The sequence below is a fragment of the Hippoglossus stenolepis genome, chromosome 20 (genome assembly GCF_022539355.2).
Source record: "Hippoglossus stenolepis isolate QCI-W04-F060 chromosome 20, HSTE1.2, whole genome shotgun sequence".
Taxonomy (NCBI): Eukaryota; Metazoa; Chordata; class Actinopteri; order Pleuronectiformes; family Pleuronectidae; genus Hippoglossus; species Hippoglossus stenolepis.
Window position 1 is genome coordinate 5377624 of NC_061502.1, and position 25951 is coordinate 5403574.

At 39.7% G+C, this 25951-nt stretch overlaps 1 protein-coding gene across 1 annotated transcript; it reads right to left on the reverse strand.

The window, feature by feature from the left end:
• Positions 1 to 23986: 23986 nt before the first annotated feature.
• LOC124851200 (tripartite motif-containing protein 16-like) lies at positions 23987 to 25658 on the reverse strand (the record flags this gene model as incomplete). The annotated part of the gene is made up of 1 exon (XM_047338128.1): positions 23987 to 25658. A coding segment is annotated over exon 1 (1626 nt), but the record flags the coding sequence as incomplete, so codon positions are not given.
• Between the last annotated feature and the right edge of the window lie 293 nt (positions 25659 to 25951).

Sequence of the window (25951 nt, forward strand, 5' to 3'; positions counted from 1 at the left end):
GGGTACACTTTTACTCCCCAGCTCTGACTTTTGCTGGAACATGTTGAAATTTGTCTCAGTGGGGGAATGTGACGCACGGTTTAAATGATTACCATCCAGACTATGTGGGTGGTGAAATACGATCTGCTCTCTGTTCTGTGCTGGTTTGATTTATTCGTCGGAGGAGCGGCCGAATCAAAAGAAAAGTAATTGATCCCAAAAAATGTGCCTTATTAATTACGTCTGGAGTCTGCATGGAAAAAGAAAAAGGAATGAAAATATCTGTGCATGTGAGGTATGTGCATGTGTGGTATGAGCATACATGCCTCCTTAACGCTGCATGCACCCAGCAGGGAGGGCAACAGGACAGAAAAAGATGTAGCTTTATTGACATATTGATTTCAAGGCCTTGCGGTGATGGAAATGCTAGGCATTCTCTAAATTGTATGGACTAAGGAGTAATCTTCCAATTTAAAGGGCCGGTGAGTGCTGTAAATAGATTTGGCAGAGAAAGAAACTGAAAATGGCTTCAGGCGCAGCATTAAATTTTGGGTATTATTTGGGCTGAGATGTGCAGCAGACACGGCCATTGCCCACATGGATAATTTCTAAAGTGGAAAGCACAGTGAGTACATCATTTTCAGTTAATTCCCTGGGTGTGCATATGAACTCTTATTGTCTCCGCGGAGCTGCAGTGTCAGGCAACTGTTGCCAGAACAAAACAAAAAAAAAGGAAAAAGTTTTGTCTTTGCCCGGGATGGAGGAACAACACTAAATCCTTATTTTACGACTGAGCAGACGTGAGCAGCGTGCTCATGAAATCTTCTGTTGCGAACAACACAATAAAAATATTTATTGAGCTGTGCGTTGATGATAAAAACAATGATTCCCTCTGTAGCTTTGATAATACATGGGAAATAACGTTTGAATTACGAAACAAAAGCATTTGATACCTGACTTTAATATTTCACTGCTTCAGATAAAATATATGTCCATATGGGATTCTACTGTTTAGTGAAGAACATTGTTATCGTCAATTTGTATCTGTTGTTCAGATAATCTTCAGTGTAGGTCGGCCTGAAACAGAAGCCAGAACTCGCTCCAAGTGGTTTTACACATACATTGCAGTCAACCACCATCATGGAACATCGCAAAACATTATACATTTTCTCACTTGTTAGTAGATCAGGGTTTTCAGTGTTTGATTTATTTCATTCATTACTGTCCACAGTCCATAGCCAGGCCATTACAGCACACTGCCTCCACTCCGTCTCTTTTCCTGCTTCTCGTTGGCTGCTGCACATCTGCTCCTGAAATGTGACAACAGCTGAGTGACAGGACTCAAATGCAGAGATGACACAGGGGACCGGCGGTTTGATAAAAAGGCAGAATCTTCACTCACAGTGAAAATAATAAGACAAGAGGTAAAAGGTGACATCCAAAAACCGGGGGGTTTTCAGGGGAAAACACAAAGAGGTTGAGAGAGGTAGAGGTAGAGAGAGAGAGAGAGAGGTAGAGAGAGAGGTAGAGAGAGGTAGAGAGAGAGAGAGAGAGAGAGAGAGAGAGAGAGAGAGAGAGAGAGAGAGAGAGAGAGAGAGAATGTTAGTGACATGTCAAAATGAAACAGGATATGAAATGAGCAGAACTAGTGAGATGTTCCATGAAATCAAATTGAAATACATGCTGAAACTCCGGCTGTCTGAAGTATTTTCTCAAGTATTTTTTGATCAATCTTTAATGCAGACACTTACACTAGACACTTACTGCAGGTCCACTGTAGCTTTCTTACAAAAACAGTGCTTATATCTGTGGACTTAGCAGCATAAAGCCTCCTTCCATTCACCTGTTTTTATGACTAAACTGCCAGAAATGCAGGCGAAACGGATGAAAAAGATTTTTATTTTCCACATCAACAAGTCATATGGGCAGTAAAATGCAAATTGACATGTTCCTATTGTGCTAAAGGACAAGTGTAAAAAAATAAGTGTAATAATAACTTATAAGGGATAGAGGGACAAAAAACAGAAAATATAGAAATGTCACAAAGGGAAAGCATTCGCTGTGCAGTTCATAGAAACCTGAAGGAAACTGATTTTGTATACACCTTTGTCATGTTGTCAATACACACCTTCACTTCACTCCTGTGAGCGGCTGTGGCTCAGGGAGCATAGCGGGTCGTCCACTAACCACAGGGTTGGCGGTTTAATTTGGTGGTTTGATTCCCGGCAAAGTGTATGATGGAGAAATTGCTGGGTGCAAAAGTGTACTGTAAAGTGCTTTGAGTGATCATCAAGACTAGTTAAGAGCTACATTAATACAGACCATTTACCATTTGAAGACAAAGAAAAGAACATTATAAAAAGTCCTGGGGTGTTGTCCTAGTTTATACAAAATTATATATTTTTTATACTTTATGTCAAGGAGCCTCCACACAGTCGTGTTCCAGATTCGAGGCTGATTATCTTTGAGGGCTTTACAAATGTAAACTTAATGATACACATTGGATTGGAGTCTCCTCGATTCCAACTTGAAATCCTGTCATGTGACTATGAAAAGTACAACCAGCTGAGGGTCATCTTAGATCACACAAGTTTCTGTGACTCCAAGTGTGTGGTCCTGCGTCATGATCGTGTGTGCATTCTTATAATGACACATTTAACCGATTGTTTTGTGTTTCAATTGTGTCTTTGGTCTCCCACGTTGTTTAAAAATTGGTTCAGATTTGGAAATCCTCTTGTGTGCACCGTGAGTCAACTTCCAGACTCCTTGTGTCGCCATAGCAGCTGATAACACCAAAAAGCACATGTGAATGAAAAGAGACAGATTTATTCATAAAAACAAAAACAAATTGTCAAGTGAGAAGCAGCAGTGTAATAGCACAAGTTACTGGCCTTCGCATGAAGGTCGCTGCTGATTCACATTTTATTTTGATGGAACTGCAGAAATTCCCTCTGATGACCTTGCTCTACAGAGGAAGGCATAAGGGTATAAGAGATTTTAGGCTGCCGGGTGCTTTTGAAAACAAAATAGGTATTTTTGGCATTGCTTTTCTTCAGCTAATGTAGCAACATGAAAAGTACTTCCCCTCGGACCCAAAATCAAGGAGAAAAGACAACAGACAGCAGCGAGTGAGGAGTTCATAGTGACACTGAGCGCGCTCAGGAGACAGGAGTTACAGGAGAAAATGTGGCGTGTGTGAGTCGTTGTGAACCATCTGCACACCTCTCACCCGCAGCGCCTCGTTGCTCGGCTTCTCTGAGCTCCTCCGCTGCCTCTGAGCGCTGAGGCTGGCGTGTGATGCTCCGCCAGCTCCATGTGATTGCTCTGATCGGATCTAGGCACAGCCAGATGTGACCCTGATGCTCGTGTGCAAGGGTGTCACGGCAAGACACTGCCAAGAAGGCCGCGCCAGCATGTCTCCAGGAGCAGATGACGAGACTTCTAGTGCCACTTTCGAGTCATTTTGGAAGCATTTTGATCATCCAAATGCTCAATATATATTTAATCGGAGATGAAATAATTACAATTTTTATATTCAAGTCGCAGCAAGCTTCATAAATAATGGAGGGAGCTTTATCTGTAACAAGATGATTCATCTATTATGTCAACTTTGAGCGCTTCTCCCGGATGCTCGAGGAGATCGCAGAGGAAGGCCTGAAGGACCTGGAGCGCAACCAGCGCTCGTGCGAAGAGGATGTGGCAGGAGCTGCATGCGCTTCCAGACCCAACGCAAATTTGGGCGCCTGGAAAACCCCTACAATGTCCTGGCTGAGCAGGTCGCCTCTGAGGTCCGCTGGGTGGAGGAGCTGGTCAAGTCCATATCTGCAGAGAGGGAAGGGCTCAGCTCTGGGAGCACGCCCTGAGCTGGGCTCACGTCCAACAATGACACTTTGATTTTACAATGATAGTTAATCAAGTATCGTCCTGTCCGTCTCCTCCGCATGCGTTACACAGCAGCGTTTAGGTGGGTCAGTCGTCATCATAAACTAGGCTGCTGCTTCCAATCAGGAAAAAATGTTCCGCCATTTTTATGTTACATCGAGAGAAACCAGTAAGAAGCAGAGAGGCAATATACTGAACCCATTCCCCATTGAAGAGGCTCATTCCTGTGTTTATACATTCATTTATAATTTTTTAGATTTTTTTTGTGTTTTTATGACCCTGTGCCAAGGACGTCATGTTTTCACACACCACTATGCAATGCATTACACAATATTTAACATTTTAAAATATTGTCATTTTTGTGTATTTGGTGTGCCTTTAGTAAAAGTCATCAAATATCAGGCCAAAAAAAAGACATTTAGGGTATTTTTACTGATTTCAAATGACAAAAAGGGTCAAATTTTAACACTATGTAAGAATTAACTGGCAAATTGTGTGACTAAGGACTAATAAAGGATTATTTTACACACACAAAGACAAAAGCAACTACAAGTGTTTTAAAGAGTTTTAAACATTATTATTATTTCAAATGTAAATCAAATGTAGTGATCAAAATAGCTTAGTAAAAAAGTATTTACTGAAATAAATGATTTGCAAAACTTCCTCATCAGTAGGTGTTTCGATCACCATAGCAACCAGATGCTCAGATTTTAATTTGAAGCTGATTTTGATTGACTGGGACACTCCCTCAATACCTCCACTGTTGCTGTGACAACAGGACGAATCTGATTGGACAACTTTGACAGGAGACCTCTGATTGGCTGTTGATTGCCTTAAATACTGTTAAAGTTTAAAACAGTTGGCTATTGCAATCTGACCTTGACTGAGGTAAGTCATGTCTCACTCTCTCTCTGTATTTACCCAGCATGCTAACCGATACAAGTCAGGCTCATAATTTAAGTTTGAAATGAAACTACTGTAAAATATGAAGTTGCTGCTGTTAAATGTTGATAATGTGCTGTTTTCTGTGCTGGTTTCTGTTGTCATGACGTGACAACATACATACGTGACATACGTGATAACGTGATGCTAAGTAGCGTTAGGTCTTTAGCACCAGGATATTTTCACATTTCACTTATTCTACCAAACGTCAATGTGATTTTTGTAACAGTGGGAAGATTAACCTTGGTATTTAACTATAGTATTTAAGGCAAAGTCAAAAAAAACAACAGCTATCACTGCCAATCAAATTCAGATTCAAATCAAAGCATCTGGTTGCCATGGTGATTGATAAGGGAAATTTTCCCAGTCATTTATTTCAGTTAATCCTTTTTTTTAACGGTGAGTTTTAATTGGTTTATGTGGAGTTTGAATGTGTTTAAGGACAAGTTGACGGGAGCTTAAGCTAATGCTAGGAGCACGTTACATGAGGTGTGTAGCTCCTTTAAGGAAAAACCAATCCCTCTCCATTGGATCTAATGTTATTTCAGAGAAAACATTTCTGGAAGGAGCATCAACTCGCATAACTCGCTCCCACGGTCCGATTTTTTAACTCTCACCAATCCAACATATATCTTCTCACATGGATTCTCACTGTGTTTTTATTTCACAGATAGGACTTATAGTTTTTGAATTAAAGTTGTTTGAGTGCTGCACTCAGAATTTAGATGTGTCTCTTCCCAGTCGGAGAGGAGAGGTGCATTCAGTATGTGAGTTTCCATGGTAACCAGATAAACAGGTAGCAGGAGGGGAGTGTCTCTCTCTCTCTCTCTCTCTCTCTCTCTCTCTCTCTCTCATGTTTACAAATGATACAAAAATTTGTTGGAACCATTTTGAAACAAATGAATAAGTGGAGCTGTAATCACTATGATAGAATGATCGGAGGTAATAGAATCAAACTGCTCATCTTTCTGAGTGGACTTCAATCTGACAAACAGCTGGAAACCGCTGCAGGTGTCAGGAGGGAAATCCTTGGCAGTGGTCTCAGGAAAATCTGTGCGTCCTTTTATCAGGTGGAATCGGAGGACGATCCAGAAAAACTGTTTTTCTTCATCCTGGTCCCGAGCAACACAAACTCGCTGTGGGCGAGTAGGAATGTTAAAGGCTCATGCTGTCAGGTTTAGTTAAAGCAGGAGGACCCAAGATGTAGAGACAAAAACGATTAAACAAAAAGTGTCCTCTTAATGAGGCAGAGTTCTTTACAAAACAAAATCCAAAAAGTCCACAGTTCTCAAAAAACACAAAAGAGAAAAACAGAAAGAGCAAGGGAACACAATAAGACACTAACAAGTGAGGGATGATGGAGGAGAAATGGCAACGGGTGGAGAGACGACGATGTACGACGACGAAGGTAAGCACAGAGACTCATACACAGGGGAGGCCGGGGTAATTGGACACAGGTGAAACACGTGTGTAGACAAACACAAGGTCGGGAAACAGGACAAAGACAGGAAGTAAAAGGTGGAAACACACAAGGAGCAGAAACCACAAACTCAGGGAGAAAACATAAATCCAAACACAAGGAAAACTCAGGTACAGGCAAAAACCAACAAACAATCTATAATCAAAATGATTTATTAAAGCTCCAACTAACAATTACATTCCTCAACTGATGTAATGATTTATTTACTAATTAATATTTTTTTCTCGAAAGTAAATGAATAAACGCCTAATACATTTTTTCCACAGTTCAAGTTGATTCATATTATTTATACCCTGAGCCTCAGTTTATTAGAAATTATATTTTATTTCATGTGGCATGGAAATCTGAATATTTGTAGAAATTTCAATAGATTAGTAAACAGCAGGTAGTTACCAAATAAACACTTTGAGAATCAGTCCTCCATTATTATTCAGTTTGTTTTTTTATTGTGTTATTTGTAAGCACTGTGGAGTGAAGCCAGACACAGTTTGTAAAACATGGGCTTTCCTGACTTTTTGTTTATCCTTACACACACAGTATATAACCAGCAGCGCTTTTATCAGGGGCAGCTGGTCCATAGGGGGCGATAGGGCCCCGCCCTCCCAAAGAAAAAAAGGAAAAAAGATGAAAGTGATAAATGTATCTCTCTATACTGTTAGTAGTTTATTTTACAACAATGCATTGTATTTAACTTTACTTTTCTTTATAAAATCTGAATCTTAAAAGTAACTAGAAACTTAAGTAAGTTATCAAATGAAGTAAAAATAGTAAAAAGTAAAAATTTCCTCTGAGATGTATTGTAGTAGGAGTATAAAGTAGCATGAAATGGAAATCATCAGGTAAAGTACAAGTACCTAAAAACTGTACTGAAGTACAGTACTTGTAATTGTAGCCTAAGGAACAATCCTTGTCTTATGTTGCCATCTAGTGGATACTTTGTGATCTGCACTGCTAGCCGTAGTAAATAGAAAGCGATGCCAACATTAATTTCTTTGTTTAATAACAACACAGCTAGCTACAAAATAAATGTTCTTGATTTGCTGAACCTTAAATAAAATGTTATCTGATGACTGACTTATTTTATCAATGGCAAAACAGGTCTCTCTTCATATTCAAAGGTACTGATGGAAGACATTTTATCTGTTGACCACAGTGGATTTTCAGTCATTTTAGAGCCAAATTAATTCCAATGAAGACCTGTCTACAAAATGAGTGTACAGTATGTAGCCTCAGGAACGATCCTAGTCTTGTGGTTACTGGTGGTATCGCTATGTGAGGTGAAACAATTATTTACCTGAACCACTGATTCTAAGGTGTAACTGAACGCCACTAATGACCTTTTAAATTTTTAAATTCTGACCTTTAATAAGCGTCCCCATGAGGAGCATCCGTCTAATGTTTGAAAGCTGTTGCAACCATCCATCAGCTTCCTCTCATGCAGCCTGATGGGGTCTGGACTATCACCTGAGATGACGGACACAAAAAACAAAAACAAATCACAAATTTCGCAGCGACCCAACTCTCCTCTCCCATGACAATAGCGATAATGTTGCTCATTTACAAGTTCATAGGCTCATGAATTTGCGTCGGAACATCTGTCAGCGTCTTTAATATGCTGTTCATCTGCATATTTTAATGGGGAGATGAAAGTGTCTTGATGTTTCACCGATGGTCACTCGCTACATGAACATGCTGCATGAATGTGTGCAGAACTCAATGGCTGAGTTTGTTTTCCCTCCTGCTTATTTCTCATATTTACTCAGCACACAGTCAACAGACAATTATGACCGAATGGAGATTTAAATAATTTGGTCACATTTCCAACAGCCTCTACTCACCCTGGTGTGAACCTGGGTTTGAGTTTCTAAATGGTATAAATAAATGCAGCATTTTCACAAATAGTAAAGAGAACTTTTCTGCAACAGTTTTGACCGTTAGCGAAGCTCAGCCCTGGTTACTATGACAACACCTGTCCTTTCCAGTTTGGACAAGTGATATCTTCAATATATATAAAAATAGATAAACAGGTGACCAGTGTTCTGTAGCAGTCAGTGTGTGTTTGTGTGTGTTTAGGGGGCGGGGCAGCGTGCCTTCACAGTCAGTGTGTGGACCGAATTGAACATCTTCTTCTATGCTCTTTTTGTTGCTGCAATGTTTTATATTGAGCTACATAACAGAGCTTTTATATTGAAAAGTTGTGAACTTGTATCTGAAGATAGAAATACCTGACGTGATGTTTGAAAAATATCAGCAGTTCAGTAAATCTCTCAGATTTATATATAAACCACACACGTGAACAGTAATGAAGCAAATTAAGTTTCATTTTACAGGAAACAGTGAGTATAAAATCAGCATTGCAGATAAACCAGGTAGGATGAACACAAATGTAGAAATATGGCTCCTTGATTTTAGACAGAAGTGGACAAATGTCAGCCAACTGGTCCCCAGGTGTAACTGTTGAGGTTTTGGTTTGTTTTGGCCCTGGACACAGACACAGGTCAGGACGGTGGGTTTCTTTGGAGTTTAGAGGAGTTGGTTACGACGATGGAAGTAAGGCCAAATACGGGCAGGCTGATGAGTGAGGTGACTGAAGCTGAAAGGCAGAGGGCTGGTCGGCTGAACTGGTGTCGTGAGACAAGGAGACACAATCAGAAACGAGCGCAAAGGTATCCTTAACACAGGAGATGGCGTTTAGTTACGGGTACGGAGAAAAATTAAGCGATGATGAACAGCTTCGGTTCTTCTACTGCCTAGTGATGGGATAGAAGTGTGGAGGTCAACCAAGAGTCAGGTATAGAGCCCCACACACACACACACACACACACACACACACACACACACACACACACACACACTCACACTCACACTCATAGACAATTCTTATCCTCAATGGAAAATGTCATGAGGTCAGATGTGAAGGAGAATTCATAAAGACTTAGGAAAAGACAGCTGCTGCGCTCTGAGAGTTTGACTCCACTTACACTGAGCTGTGTAATTATGCGACGAAGGAGGTTATTGATATGGGTCAATAGATTTTGCTACCATAAGGAACTGTGGGAGGGCATTATCTTTTTCTCTTGTGAGGGATGGACCAGTGCATTCTGTGCTAAAGGGGACAAGAAAGGACCTTTCATCAGCATTTGGAGAATTCAACCAGGTTTTCATGACTGACACTATAGATATGTCTGCGTCATTACACCCAGTTTGGAACACGGACTGTATATAAAGATGGACGACATGACAGCTCCCCAAAGTGAATCGCCTCCTGGTGACTGGCTGCACTGTAGATCATAAACCCTGCCTCTTCCATGTTGGTGGCTGGGACATGGACCAAACTAGAGTAAATTGTTTTCCCAAACATAGTTTCTGTCATTTTAGGTAGTTCTTATCACATTGATTCAAATACTTATTTTATTATTATTAGTTTGATTTCAATTAGTTGCTGTAAAAATGTATTGTTTGACATTTCTGGATAGTAGGAGGAGATAGAGACACTATATTCCTTTAAATTCAATCTATAAGTCGGAACCTTCCTGAATGTAAAAGACTTGGGAGACACATGGACAAAATGGAGTCATGGCCAGATTTAAGATGCTAACAACCCAGCAAAGTTATGTTAGCTCCGGAAGTCAGTTGACAACTACATTTCTCCTGAGTGAAGTCAGCATTATCATTAAAGAGCTTGTCTAATAATATTCAATTGGCAGATTTACGTTTTTAAAAAAGATGAAAAGATTTAGACTAAATCTAACGGGTCCCAGAATAATACACTCAACAAAAATGTTGGACTAAAATGTTGACTTAAATTAAAATTCCATGTTACTTTATAACATAGGTTCAATTATATGGGTCACTATCATGGTGAGTTGAGTGATCAATGTTTAACTTATACATAAAAATATACGTTAAACACAAACTGTATCTTATCAAATCCCTCTCAAGTTAATATCTCTCATTATTCTCTATCATATATTACTTTATTTTACCAGGTAAAAAGTGTGAGGTTAAAGTCTGTATTCAATGGGGCCTGGCAAAGAGCCCAACATAAAGACTATTGCAACTAGAGGAGAACTAGGAGAGTTCAAACCTCTATGCACACACCCTATCTTGCCATGTTAAAGAAAGTGAAAAACAAATTCAAACATCCGCCCGTTTATTCAAAACCCACTTAGAAATTCAATGGGTTCTTCTTTAAATCATGTCCCAAGCCTCCACCAAATTTAGTGGAAATTGGTTCAGTAACTTATGAGTAATCCTGCTAAGTAATGATAATAAACACAATTCTACATTGATACCAACCCCCTAAATATGTACAAGTCTATAAACTACTCCCTGAGAAATTAATGAAAATATTGACACTTTATATCACAGTGTTAAAGAAAGTGGAAAATATTATTCCTGAATCCTCCCCCTGATCTGGATCTGCTCGAAATGGGTTTGGACCTGACCAATAACGGCTCCTTCCACCAAGTTTCGTGGTAATCGGACATCCAGTAGTTTTTTACATAATGCTGCGAACAAACTGACAAACAGACAAATTGTGAAACCACGTTAAATGTCACTAGATCCAGGTTGTTCTTTGAATCTGCACCAAATTGCATAGGCAAGAAGCATATTTTACAAAGGTGTTGAAAAACGTATCTTGCAATGTTGATCCAGATCCCCACCAAAATGTAGGTTGAGTAGTTTTTACATAATCCTGCAAACAAACAAACAAATAAACAATTAATACAAGCCGGTTAACACGATATCTAGTTAAAATGCAAAGATAGATCAAGAACAAGTATCCAGCTATGATGCATTAACAAGTACAGGTTCAGTAAAAACTATTGATCCTTCACAACTGACTTTCCCAAAGTAACCAGCTCTGACAGTTCAGATTTTTTTCCTGTACACTATTCTGGGAAGAAAGGACTCCACATCTAAAACTCATGTTTTTTTGGACTAATCCTGTTTTCACTCTGGGGACCAGCATTGGTATTGTGAGAGCGCAGGTCATATTGATTTTTTTTTTTTTTTACACATTCGGTACAAATGAAACAGCCCAGGAAGAGATTTGTATATAAAAGCCAACCAATGTGAAAGTGAGCACACATAAAGACGTCGCCATTAAGCAGCAGCATACAGGGAACAGTGGTGTGTGAGATTTCCACAGCCAGTAATAAAATATTAAACAAATAAAAATATGAAATCAAATGATTCCTTGCCTGGACTTTATTTGAGTTAAGTTTACAAAGTTCTGATTGATAATAATACGAACACATGAGAACTGATCCTGAGTATATATGTGATGTCTTCTGATGATCTATATCTGCCAGTCAGAGATGAGACCTAAATACTGTTATTTCACTTTAGTTGATTTTTTACTTTACTTTTTACTATAATTTATTTTTCTGCAGACTTTGTACTTTGACTCCCTACAGAGGCGAGTTATCTGTGGGTTTTTTTTATCATCAAGCATCGCCTTCCCAACATCAAGACAGATCTCAACCTAAATGGATGGAACAATAACACAGAAAAGATGGTTCCTTGTTTTTATTTTATTTGTTTTATATTAAATATTCTTCACTATATCTATAAATGTGACATGATTCTCAGTTTTCTTTGCACAGATACAGCCGTTAGAAATGGTCTTCAGAGGGGAACTTTTATATTTTAAGAACGTCTCAGAGCATTTCTGTACTTTTAGTACCTTTACCTTCAGTAAATAGTTTCAGTACTTTTGCTTGAGTTACTTTTAACTCAAGTGTCTGTACTTCTACTTGAGTAATGACTGTTTGTACTTTTGCCACCTCTGCTGTCAATGTATCTGTCCTTCAACTGCTGACAACTCACGGTCCCCTCAGAGACGATATGCCCCTGTCAGGGAGAGGATAATCACTGCAACTATTTAACAATTCAACAATGACCTAATCCATGACTACATAATCAAAGTTTTTTACTTGAAAAAGTTGGCCCACCCTAAAAACTAATTATACATATGAAGCAGGCCAATTAGACTGTCAGCCTTTGCCAAAAGCCTAAATCTGAAAAATTCTCATTGCATAAACTGCTCACACACTAATCCCCAGGACTGGGTTGTCTGCGAGGGCTTTAGGAGGCTCTCAGGCACCATATGTTGTGTATCATCACCTTAACCAGAGGCATGTGTCTAATGGTGTGTGTGTGTGTGTGTGGATGCGTTTCCATGTGTGCAAGTGCTCGGATGTGTTTGCTTGTGTAGCTACATGCTGCATGCGTCTCGGATGTTTTGTTGTGGATATGATGCGTTACGGCTGAGGTAGACGAGCTGAACAGGTGGTCTTTTAATGACTCGCTCATGGCTTGCTCGGTCTTGTTACTTCAGTGATGGAGGAAAGAGCTCTCGCTGTGCTCCCTCTTTCCCACTGTCTTGATATTCCGAGTGCTGCCTGCCGCGGGTGTGAATGCTAACTGGCTAAGGGTAAACTCTCTGCAGGCCGCCGAACTCTAATCTACATGCAGATCTCTTTGATGTGCTGTCTTGGGAGCACCGGAAGGAATTACTCACTCAACCTCAGAGCTCATTGCTCATGGCCAAGGTGACTGCACCTGGGTGAGGTGAAACGTTTTCTCAGCGTCCTGTGAACTTGGTCGGCGAGAGAGCTGTTTGTCACAGTTGATCAGCCCACGATTCAATATGATTGACCCGGACAGGAAATCTTTAAGTTGCTTATGCATGGATGGAGAAGGGGAGACGGCGGCACATCAAAGCGTAAGGGATGCAGATCGCTCATGCATGCAAAACGTGGCAGCCAAGGTCAGGAGTTGCTAAGTGACGGCTCCGAATCCAGCCCCTGAAAATGAGAGTGGACATTGATTTAACGCTACTGTTAAGTGATTGGCTGATGTGATGTTTAAACTGTTGAAAACTGACAGAAAAACAACAGAGCAACAAGCAGCAATTTGTTTCTTAATTTTTCTTGGTCAGAGATGATCCAATCCAAACTTTTTAACTTTTAAAAAAATCCTTCACATAAGACTTAAACAATAATACAAATCTAATAAAACATTTAAATCAAATAAGATTCAATTAATTAAATTAAGATTAAACTTTTTTACTTTTATTTAAAGACATATACAGATGTAGCATGTCTGATCTGAGCTGCTGAGTCATTCCCGAGTACGGGGGCCTGTACGATAGTCACCAATCAGGCTCTGGGAACTATCAGTAGACCACTATCTGGCTCATAGCAAGTTAGTAAATCCTTGATATACACTGTGACTCCGTTGTGTAAAAAAAGCTCAAATTGAAAAGGAAGGAAATGCAGTGGGGCCATGATCTTTATTACGTGGTTACATTTTCTTGAGCGAGTAATAAGTAGTCAGCACTAAGAATCCTAACAGCAGCATTTTGAACCAATTGATGGGAAAGCATGGAAGCCTGGGTAATAACTACTGCTGTATTTTTGAATTAAAGATGATCGACCTTGTGTGATTGAACCTTTTGTATTTAGTGTTAGTTTCAATGGGCCTCATTCACAAACAGATCTGTGCTTAAATCGTGCGTATGAATGTTTTACGCACAAATCTGGGATTCATCAATATGTTCGCACCGAAATTTGTTCGCAGAGTACGAACAAATTTAGAACTTCCTCAGACCATGCGTATGCACAAATGAAGGCCTGGCTGTTCTAGAAAATGTAAACACACACCCTTTTCACTAAATGCATTGCATAATATAGTAGAACTAGATATAAAAGTCTTTAAAAGAATGTTCATACTTAAGTGTAACTGTTTTGGCTTTTGTTAAATTGTTTATTGGCCTATAATTGATTGTATTCACCTGTAGTGTCTCCCCTAAACCTGTATGCCATAACTTATTACATTAGTAGCTCATGCGTCACATTAGCAAGACACAAGTTAACTATACTTGTTTTTGTCGTTTGGCTAATTAGCTGTTAACTGGAGAGCACTGGTAGCTTAGTGCTTTGTTCATCACCACTCAGCTCCACACAAGAAAAACCAGCACAACTGGGACAGGAATTCAGTGGTGATTTTTATCGATAAAAAAATGAATTGCAAAGATCAAACCCAGCAATGAGTTTATTTTCAGTTCACCATCCTGCTGCTGTAAATACTAACTACAGCACTGCATGGGTATTAGCCCACATCTGAAAATAGGCCAACAATTTCACAAACTATTTGGTACAATCAGCCATTCTTTTATTGGGCCTTTTTCAATCACCAGATTATTATCTTAAATGCAATTTTTCTGGTATAAAAAAGTTTAACAGTGTGGTATTATTTATAGAGTATGATGCATAAATAAAAGACCTAAAAAGACAGTGTTGAAGCACAGCTTCTCTTAGAGCAGTAAGAGACAAAAGAGGAAAATTAGTTTTCTTTGATCAGGAATAGAAAAAACATTCGGTGGTGTTTGTGTTAATACATTTTATTAATCATACTTTAAGTTCAATTTTAAGATACATTTTTTAATTTGACTACTATTGATTTTCGATTCAGATAAAAAATCCATAGTAAGTTCTTTGCTTTGATATAAGTATGAATTGGAGGATTTTTGGAAAAAATCTCTGGTCCTAAAATAAGATTCAAAATGTATTTCTGCTTCTACAATTAATATTGTCATCTATTCTTAAGTGAGTAATTTGTCACCATTCATCATACACATTTACCAGTATAATTTCCATCTCATAACATCAGGTTTTATGTTCAACATTTTCAAAGAACTGCCATTCTCTATGGACCACATTCAAATATGACAGTCAGTGACTCAGATACTCTAAATGAGCTCCCTTGTGAATACAGTCCTTATTTTCTCTTTTAAAAAAATTCAGTATTTATTGACAAACTTAAAATGAAATCCCACAATACCAAGTCAAGTCTGAACATGAAAAACAATAATCAATCTGAAAAAAAAAATCCAGACACTTTCCTTTGACTGTCACACTCACTATGTCTTCATGATATATTGTGATGAAAATATAATTGAATCATTTTTCAGTTGGAATGTTCATTAATGAAATAAAATTATTGATTTGATTAATCTAATTTCAATTAAATAGATATTATTATAAGATATATATTGTATGACTAATAGCCGTTAAACCTTATAATATTAAATTCGAAACAATGGCTAAAACCCAATATTACCAATCATGACAGGTAGTTAAAACATAATCGATTCAAAGCCATTTTTCCTTTTTTCCTTTAGTGGTTCGAATCACCCAAAATTGATTTATCACCAGTTCTCATCATTATAGGTATGTGTTTCTGAAAAACCGAGTAGTGTGTGTGTTGGATGGGACTCGTGGTTAGGTTAACAATTTGCATTTTGAATGTTTTCTTTCCCAGCGTGTTTTATTATTAACCATAAATGAAAAGATCGTGGTTAAAGCCACGGATTGAAAGAGGCCTATATATGCCATGACCAGACACAATTGATGCATTCATTAGTTTTCAGATATCCATGATAATAAACGTAGTGCACTGTACATACTAATAGCCTCTATTACACAGTCTGGGTTTATACTTTGCCAATCACAACCAATTCAGTGGGGGAAACAAAGGGTTTTGTGGCTGCAGCTTGATTGTTTTTGAAGCTTTATATTAGCGGATTTTAAATGATGGTGGCTTTCTTTCATGTGGAGCAGTGGTTTGAGAATATGAGTGAATGCTTCTGAGCATGAAGGATTTTTCTGCTTCTTCTCCAGGCCCAGTAAACCCTACAGTAAGTGCACTTGTCTGATCAGCGCTACATGCCGTTACCAGGTTTTTGTTGGTCTGTCCCTTTATTGCTCTTTACGGTTGTGTTTGTCAATTAGCGTTTCCGTCCTTTTCCCTTCTCCCAACTTTGCCTTGAATGCATCTCGAGAACTCCTCCTCCTTGGAGCTATGTGAATTGAGTGCAAGTTGCGCCACCAATCATTGTTGGGGGGGTACCGAAAAGGGTTTATTTCATATCATGCTCCATAAACCAGCACTAAACCTGGAAGGGCGAGCAATCAGGAGGCGAACACATTGTGGGCCGCTGGGATTCGCCAACATGGCTGCACCTCCAACTCCCCCGGATTCGCTGCGAGTATTAAATCAAAGATGGGGGAGCTGGCTATACGCAGGGCTCGAGATTAGTGCTGGGGAAATGATTCCATGCTAATTGGAAAAAGAAACCCTACGACACCTTATAAGCACAAAACCCATTATGCGGCATCATGGGGAGCGAGAGTGGAAGAAATTGAAAGTGTGATGAATACAAATGACGACAGAGTTTAAAAGTGAGTGGGCTAAACTTCTGATGGACAGATCAGCGTAAGAGGGGATGAAAGAGTTCGTTGTGAAAATTACAAAGTAACCCCGAGAAGCCTGATCTGAAAGCAGAAGGGCTAGTTTAAGAGTTGAGCCATTAGGTGAGATATAAAGGTTGGTCTGCTGAAATCAATGGATGTTCCCCACCTTCTCCGCCATTACAACACCTGACACAAAAGGACAGCAGATTTCAGCATTTCATGATCGTGCCCTCAAAGGCTATTCTGTGTGAAAAGGAGTGGAGATAATGTACTGGAGGGAGAGTAGGAGCCGAGAGGAACCCGGGGAGGGAAATAGAAAACCATGACGACAGTGTGGCGGCTAGTAATGGGCAGAGGTTCGGCTGAAAGGTTGGGGTTGTACAGTTAATTCAAGCTGACAGGTTAGGGAATAAAAATGGGTTTCTCCTCTGCAGCAAAGCAGAGGGCCAACACTGTCCAATCTCTTTGATGGAGAGGGCTACGCACCCCTCCCCTTGCCGGTAAAGGGTGAGACAGGAGCGAGGGGGAGGTGCTTTAATGAAGGTGAAAAGTTGCAATGTTTTCTGAGTGGACAGCCTCAAGGGCAGCTGGCGAGAGATTAGGGGATGTTATTAGAAAGCAATGGGCTGTACCTTCCACTCATAATCCTCCCACATGGGAAAGTGTGTGTGTGTGTATATGTATGAGTGTGCCTAGCCTGATGCTATCCCTGACATTACATCCCCTGGACTATGAAAAACATTCCTTACTCCTACGCACAGGCAAGCGCTTTGTTTAGTTTTTGACACTCAAACTCACCTCAGTGTACTCGACAAACGTTGAATACAGCCTCACCAAATATCTCCGCAGCATAGAGCAGGCTCTGTGCAGGACCTGTGCACTCTCAGGTGGTCTCTTGTATTCATTACCTCTACAGTTACCTTTCTGTAAAAGACAAGACATGAATCTGATAAACCTAGTGCAGCGTTTCCCATAGAATTCATTCAATCTGTGATAACGATGGCGGGGGTGCACACGTACGCGCAACAGTGTCACTCTCAACAGATTTTGAGTAACAGATGAACAGACTCAATAGTGAAAGAGAAATTCTTGCATGAGAGAGCGAACTGAACGTCACCTGCGGGTACGTACACAATTTAAGCTTAAAGGGCCCATATTGTGTAAATACATTTTCTGGGCTTTTATTATCCGTAATTACTTGAAGGGGGTTGGTAGGGACCCTCAAAGTATGAAAACAGTCCCTCCGAGGACTTTTTCACTCAGTCCATTCGAAGAAATATGTTATCGAAACGTCTCATTTCCTACTTCCTCCCCCGTATGAGTCATTCTGGGTCGCACTCGTCTCTCAGCCCCACCCAGCCGGTCCCAGTCCAGCCTCCGAACCCAAGGTGTAAAATATGGGCCCTTTAAACTATGAGGTCTGACTATGTGTGTGTACTGTAACAACTTCATGAACGCGTGCCACGCAACTCACATGGCACAAGTCTGACTCAAATGCTATCACACTGCAGTAAATTAAAGGAAAAGTAAACTTAAATTCTAGCTTTTGAAAGGAAATATAAATTATTATGACTGTACAGCTACTTCTACTATGACAACCACTAATGACAATTAAATTATCAATTATAATTTAATAAATTGAATAATAGCACATCCTTGTTAGTGGAAACAGTAGCTTAGCTTTAAGCCTCTGGATGGTAATTTCTCATGGATAAGACTAAAATGACACAAATCTGCTAAATCAGATTTTTTTATTTTGATCTGCAAGCCATTTATATATCAGTTTTCATTAATATCCATAAGTTATTTTCAGTTGAAATGTAGAAAAACACCCATATTGAAATGTTAAAATGAGTGATATAAATTTGTTGATCCACCACTTTGTCCAGATCTGCATCAAAATAAAATGAGTTGTCGATTGGCCCATTCTTCCACCTAGTTTTCTGGAAATCCATCATATATTTTTGTGTTATCCTGCTGACAAACAAACAGAGAGGGTGAAAACATAACCTCAATGGCTGCGCTAAGATAGATAGTACTTTACTAGTCCCACAACTGGGAAATTTGCATAGCTCATAGCCTCGCTATTTGGCTTGCACCAATTTAGTTGAGGCTAGCAACGTCTGTGACGCAAAACAAACATCTTATACCTTTTGAACAATATTTACCATTTAATCTGGCAATTTTAGGAAACTTGCTCCCAATAGCATCCACTAGTCCTTTAGCATTAGCTCACCATTCGTTATCATATTAATCAAATCCTGAGTTAACGTGGATAGTGTTCAGATCATGGATGGAACAAAGCAAGGGCCAATGATGATGGCCTATAACTGTCTGTGTCTCTTATAATTGAATTGACACAGTTATTACAGCTACTGAATTACAGTCCCAACAAAAATAGAGTTGAAGCATTCTTACCAATGAATGGGACGCAGTTGATGTAAAGAGATATAAAATAGGCTTTAACAGCAAGGCAAGTTTTAAAATATACCTTGTCTTCCTTGATGTCATAACTTTCCAACTCTTTGCTTTTCTATCAAATAACAAATATCACAAGAGCATGTCGACTCATTAGTAATAGTCGTGTTTTTTCACCTGAATCAACCTTTAAATTGGTTAATTCTAGTCTAGGTTTATTCTACGTTATAATTTATTTTTGCCTGTAAATTATGTCCTTTTTAACTTATTAACATAAGAGCACAGAGTAGAGCAGCTAGGGTTTTATGAACTCTGCAGAAGGTTTCTGTATATAGATGTGCTGATAAGACAAGCTCACCTCAAGTATCTTGTCAACAGGACTCTATGGTAGTGTGCGAAATAACAGGTATTTTCTGTATGCATTAGAAAAACATCCTTGAAAAACTCTTATCTGATGGATAAAGGCAAAGTACATTAATATAGTTTGAATATAGTTCGCGAAGGTTGGATTTAAGCAACACCATGTCACTTTTACTGAGCAGCAGCAACAGCGCCCTCTACAGCCACAAGTGGTATTAACAGGTCACCGGTGCATGATTTTCTGTTTGGCCCCAGGGTAGCGGAAGCAGCATACTTATAGATGCTAACTCATCACGCACAGAAAACTTAGCTTTCCTATCGCTCAGGTAACAAACTAACAAAACAAAATCATTGTTTCATTACAAACCAGCCATCCACTCATGTCAAGTCAGAATTAGGGAAATCTGATTGACTGACAATAATAGTTATAGACGACTATAGCCGTTGTATGCTAAAATGTAGATGCTTCACCCTGCCACGATGTCTGATGATGTACTGAGAATACAGAGCTAGCTTCCTTTTGGAACTTGCTGTTAGACCCATAGTTACGTGGATATTTGCACCCTCTCAACCCAAGTTACATAGTGCAATAACAGGAGTTCAGGTCAATGTAAGGGAAGGAAAGATGCATGTGCAAATCACTGAGTTTTGAATTTCAAGAATTGTCAGTAGTGGCTTACCCACTCCCACTGAATTTAAAACAAAGCAGCTCCATACAGTATATATTCTGCATATATTATAATATTTTAAAATACTCAATATGGCACAATAATCAACTGTACATTATACATCCTGAAGACTTTATAAGTTTATAAGTAACATGTTGCATTAAAGTCCATAGAGGCCCATTAAGTTCAATACAGCAAACCGATGTACAGTATTATGCATAACCTCATTCTGAACAGGTAAACATTGTGGAGTGTATACAAAATTGCATTTAAACATAATGCAGACATTTTTAACATCCCCAATTGATACATTTTTATATTTATATTCTTTATTGTGTAGAAATTAGGAAAAACTTATTATTTAATCTCTAAATGTTTACAAAAGTCATGCCAATCGCTTTTTTTTTACAAACCTTTGAGAAACCATTTAACTTGTAAATCTCAATAGATAATTTAGGGATACATTTATATAAATTACTGTACCTTATCATATAATTTAAAATTTGCACGTATAATTTATATAGATTTGATGACTCCTCCATGTCAGTGGATGGGACATGGGTCAAACAAAAAACTTAAAAATACAAAGAAAAATATTTTTTTCTCAAAGATGGATTCTGTCATTTCAGTTTGTTCTAATCAAACTGATGTTTGTCCAGGTGTTCATGTTTAAAGTAAGTTTGGTTTCGAATAGTTATTTCATATTAACAAAAACGTCATCATTGACAGCTGAGTTTGATTTGGGATTGGTTCAGTGTGTCAGGCTCTGTCCCCTGATAGCTACTGCACATACTCCAAATGATGTCTGCGCCAAAAGGTTGCAGCGTTCGTATCATGGGTATTTTGGGTTGATTTCTGGAAAGTAGGACACATGTTATCCATCTGTATTTACATTCTATGGGTCAAACATTTTGCTTTATTTGAATATGTTGAACCATATGTGTGCCTGTATCAATACATTTATAAATCATCTGACTACCATGTGTGGATGCTGACAGCCACCACACTCGCTCTGATCCACATGCTGCGCATAAACATCTGAACAATTTAGCCTCTCTTCTTTCCCTCATGATGACACTGGGCTTGGCAACATTTAAAAATTCCATAAAAACACCACGCCTGATGATCTGTCTTCATCTATAATAAAGCACAAATTTGTCGAAACGGTTATAATTATAAGATATTTAACAGAGGAGTGCACGGGGGGACTGACTCGCCATAATTGCAGCAACCATAAATGCATGCTTTATTGCCTTTATAAAGTATTCATGCTCAATGGTTGATGTGCTTTGAATGTTTCACGACAGCAGCAGTGATACACATTGTGATTGATCGGATCAGACCAAAAAAGGCGAAATGGAGAATATTCCTCAGGAGTACTACTATTTTAACAGAGCTGTCTTGTAATTTGTCAGTATTTTTAGTTTTTCTTTATGCTTTCAAAAACATGATATATTTAATTTTAGAGAGATCTCTCAGCTTCAGTCTGCCTTTATCCAGTCTGAGCTGTTGAGGAAGTGAGCTCAGACAGGAAATAGAAAAAGGCAGAGGTAAAAGAGCTTGGAGACAGGCTTACACAAGTCATTTTTCCAGGTTATTCTCGGACCTCCGGGTAATCACTGTGAAGTCAAGCTGACCCACCTTTTCTCCAGTGACTCAAAGCTGGATTAGGAGTGCATCTCATTTGTGTAACAAGTTTACTGGGGGAAAAAGTCAGCTGTCACAGCGCCACGTAACATATCTCAAATTAGCATTTAAATTAAGTCACAATGTAAAAAGAGGAAAAATGTTCAGCATCAAATCAGTGTTGTTACACTTATTGCTCCGTCCAGGAACACCTTGTGTTGGGGACTCATAATGTTCTTCAGTTACTATGTGTTATTTCTTGTCAAGTGGGTGCAGTGTTCTCTGGTTACTATTGAAAGTAATTTTGAGTAGAGACAAAAATGGAACTCAGGTCAGAACATGTGTGCTGTTCAATTAAATAAAGATTTTTAGCATTTTTCACATCACTAAATTCAAATGTGGTACATTTAGTTTTTTATGCACAGACTTCAGCAGTGTTATCTTTGGGTACAATTATTCAAGTGTGTAACTTCACACTTGAAGTACGACCCAGGACCGTCTGTCCGTGAGGTGACGACGTGAAACACTGAAGCAACACGACAAACTCGTTGTGAAGTTTCATCCTCATGAAAATCAACAGCACGATAAACGGAACGACCTCAAGTCCACAACCTCACAATATCTCCAATATGTGGCATGTGTGTCAGGACTCAACTCAACGTCTTCACTCTGAAACTTCACCAAACCATTATTTCTCCACTTCTTTAAATTTGTGTGACGAACTCTCTTCATCCACTGAGATCACAAACAAGATCTGGGTTTTGAAAATCAGCCAGTGGAAGAAAACTTTGCTCATTTCTCTGCGATGAAGCTGTTTTAGTGCAAAAAAGCTGCAAAGACAGAGACTGAACATGAAAACTGAGGTTTGTGGAGTTTCAGGAGGAAAACTGCCTCAGTTATTCTCTCACAGGAGTTTCACTTTGTCTCCATCAGCTTTGAATGAGATCCTGGAATGAAGACAAAAAAAAAAGACTGGATTTATTCTTTATTTCAACTTTCAGCTTCTTCACACATTAGATTTGTATTGCTTTATACATGTTGGACATGTTGACACTCTGAGTTTATTGATCATTTCATCAGTAAAGTCTGTTCAATAACTCTTGTTCAGTGAGTTCATGGACACACAATCAGTTTGTTTCACCTCCATCTCACATGTGGAAAAGAAAAGAACAAATAATCAGCTCATTGATGAGGATCAGGATCAATACAGGTTCTAAACCAGGGGTATTCAACTAAAATTTAAAGAGGTCCAGTTAGAGACAATTTCTTGAAGCAAAGGTCCAGAAGATCATAATGTCTAACTATTTAGTGTGATATATATTTAAGTAGCCTAGTAGTTGTATCAACATCTGCATGTACTAAATACCTGACTGTCAAATCAAATGAATTCAGTACGATTCAAAAACTTTTTGACAATATTTATTGTCATGTAATATAGAACTGAACATATATGTATGATTGCAGATATGTATAATGTTCTCTCATTAACTAAATAAAAGTAGGGCTGCATTTCAAAATAAGAGAAAATAAATAAAATGGGAAAATTGTGCATGTTCAAATAAAGGGCTTAACTTCAGAAAAATAAAATAAAGGGAGCAAAAGCTTGAATTTCCTTTTTCTGTTTCACATCTTGACTCAAAAGTCGCAACCAATTTTACAGATAATAAATCTCAACACATCTTAACAATTGAACAGTTTTAGAATCACTTTCTTCCCCTCTTATATCCCACTCCCCACTTTGTTCGTCTGTTTCTCTCCCTTCTCCGTCTCACTCCTGTTTCTCTCCTTTTCTCCTCCTGTTTCTTCTCCGTCTCACTCTCTCCTTTCCTGTTTCTCCTTTCCGTCTCCTGTTTCTCCTTTCTCCGTCTCACCCTGTTTCTCTCCTTTCTCCGTCTCACTCCTCTGTTTCTCTCCTTTCTCCGTCACTCCTCTGTTTCTCCTCTGTTCCTGTCTCTTCCTTTGTTTTCTCTCCTGTATCTCTATCTTTCTTTTTCTTTCTACTGTCTTTTCATGTGTAACTTGCCTCTAACTCTCTCATCTGTCTGCACTGTAGAGTCGCAATGTTTACCGCCTGGAATGCACAGACTTGATTGGCTGAGTAGTATCTCGTGGGATGGCTTAACTCGCATGCAATTGGTCTGTGCGTTTCCTCATCCGCTAAACCACTACCGTAAAGACTACAAAAGCTGCGCCGGTTACAAATAGAAGCGCCCCGTCAGGTTTTAAATCATAACCTTCTGTTTTGGCTGTAGGTCCGGGTCCGTACGGGACGGCTTCTGGGTCCGGACTTGGACCCAGAAGATTTAAACACAGAATCTAAATCACTGCTTTTAATGACTCGAGTCTATTTGAGTTTACACAACTCCAGCATAGAGAGGCTGAGTGAATGTGGTCTGGACTCTGTGGAGGAGAGTCATGGTGTCAGAGACGCTGTAGAAGGACAGAACACCTGCACTGTGATCCAGGTACACTCCTACTCTGGAGGACCAAGGACCTGACACTGGAGTCTTGATGCTGTTGTAATAAAAGACATATATGTTTCCATAACAAATGAATATCCAAGATTTATCATTGAATCCAAATCTACATTTATGTGAGTATCCTGCTCTTCTGATATTCTTGTATGCGACTGCTACACTAACTGGTCCTATCACCCCAACCTTCACCTCCACCTCCCAGTAACAACGTCCAGTCAGACTCTCTCTACTCAGGACCTGACGCCTAACAGTGAATCTGTCTGGGTGATCAGAATGAGTCAGTGTTTTACTCATACGTGTTACTTTTCTGTTTCCCTCAGATAATAACAGATGTTTGTTTGCTGTGTTTGGATCCAGTGTGATTTTCATTGAATATTTTAAGAAGTCAGGTCTGGTCTCTGGCTCTGGTTGTCGCAGTAAAACATCCACTTGAGACACAATCTGTAAAATCTCTGTCTCTGCCTCACTCAGAATGTCCTGTAGTCGACCTCTGACCTGTGACACAGCTGCTGTCACGTCCTCAAAGTACCTCAGAGGACGGATCCTGATGCTGGATGAGTGCGTAGATTCACTGAGTGACAGTGAGGGGTAGTTGTGTAGAAACTGGTTGTGACCCTCTGTGTCTGCGAGCTGCTTCAGTTCATGGTCTTTCCTCTTCAGCTCAGTGATCTCCTGCTCCAGTCTCTCCTGAAGCTCTCTGACTCGACTCACTTCAGTTTCCTGCTGGGATCTGATCTGCTGCTTCACATCAGAGCTTCTTTCCTCCAGCAGACGGCTCAGCTCAGTGAAGATCTTCTCACTGTCCTCCACTGTTTTATCAGCAGAGCCATTGACGGCCTCCTCCTCCTGTGGAAGCAGCTTCACATCTTTCTCTCTGTCCTGGAGTCTCTGCTGGATTGTTTGTCTCCTCAGCCCGAGCTCTCTCTGCCTCTCAGTCCTTTCTGCTGCAGCTGACACTGTGTCGTGGTATTTATGTTCACCCACAGAGCAGAGATGACAGATACACTGCTGATCAGTGCGGCAGAACATCTTCATCACCTTATCGTGACGAGAGCAGATGTTCTCCTGGAGCTTCTCCGAGGGCTCCACCAGCTTGTGCTTCTTCAATGGAGGTGACTGAAGATGACGCTGGAGGTATTTTTCACAATAAGAGGCCAAACAAACCAAACAGGACTTGTGAGCTTTCAGTTTTCTCCCAGTGCAGACATCACAGGCCACATCTTCAGGTCCAGCATAGCAGTGATCAGCAGGAGCAGCTTGGAGTCCAGTCTTCTTCAGCTCCTCCAGTGAATCAGCTAACATGGTGCTTTTCCCCAGGACAGGCCTCGGTGTGAAGGTCTGTCCACACTGAGGGCAGCTGTAGCTTCCTCTCTCCTCCTCTTTGTCCCAGTGGGTGTTAATACAGCTCAGACAGTAGCTGTGTCCACAGCCAGTAGTCACCGGATCCTTCAGTGGATCCAGACAGATCGAACAGCAGAATCTTTCTCTGTCCAGTTGATTTTCTTGCTGCTCCATTTCAGCTGGTGCCAGTGACTGTAGAATAGTTTCACTTCCTCCGAACAGAAACAGGTCTTCCCCACGTTTTAACACACTATTGAAAAGAGCAACAGTATGGTTGCTCTTAGGCCAACCCCAGTCAGTGGGGGACCACAAGCCAGTGCATTTTTAGTGCTAAGATAAATGGGGAGGGTTAAATCTATGTCAAATCGAATATGTGGATCATAAAATGGTATAGGGTGATCCACTGTGGTGACCCCTGACAGGAGAAAGGAAGGAAGAAGAAGAAAAGGAACATCATCCTGCTTCCTGGGCTTCTCGCTGAACACTGCTGTTTGAGGACTGTAATTAGTAACC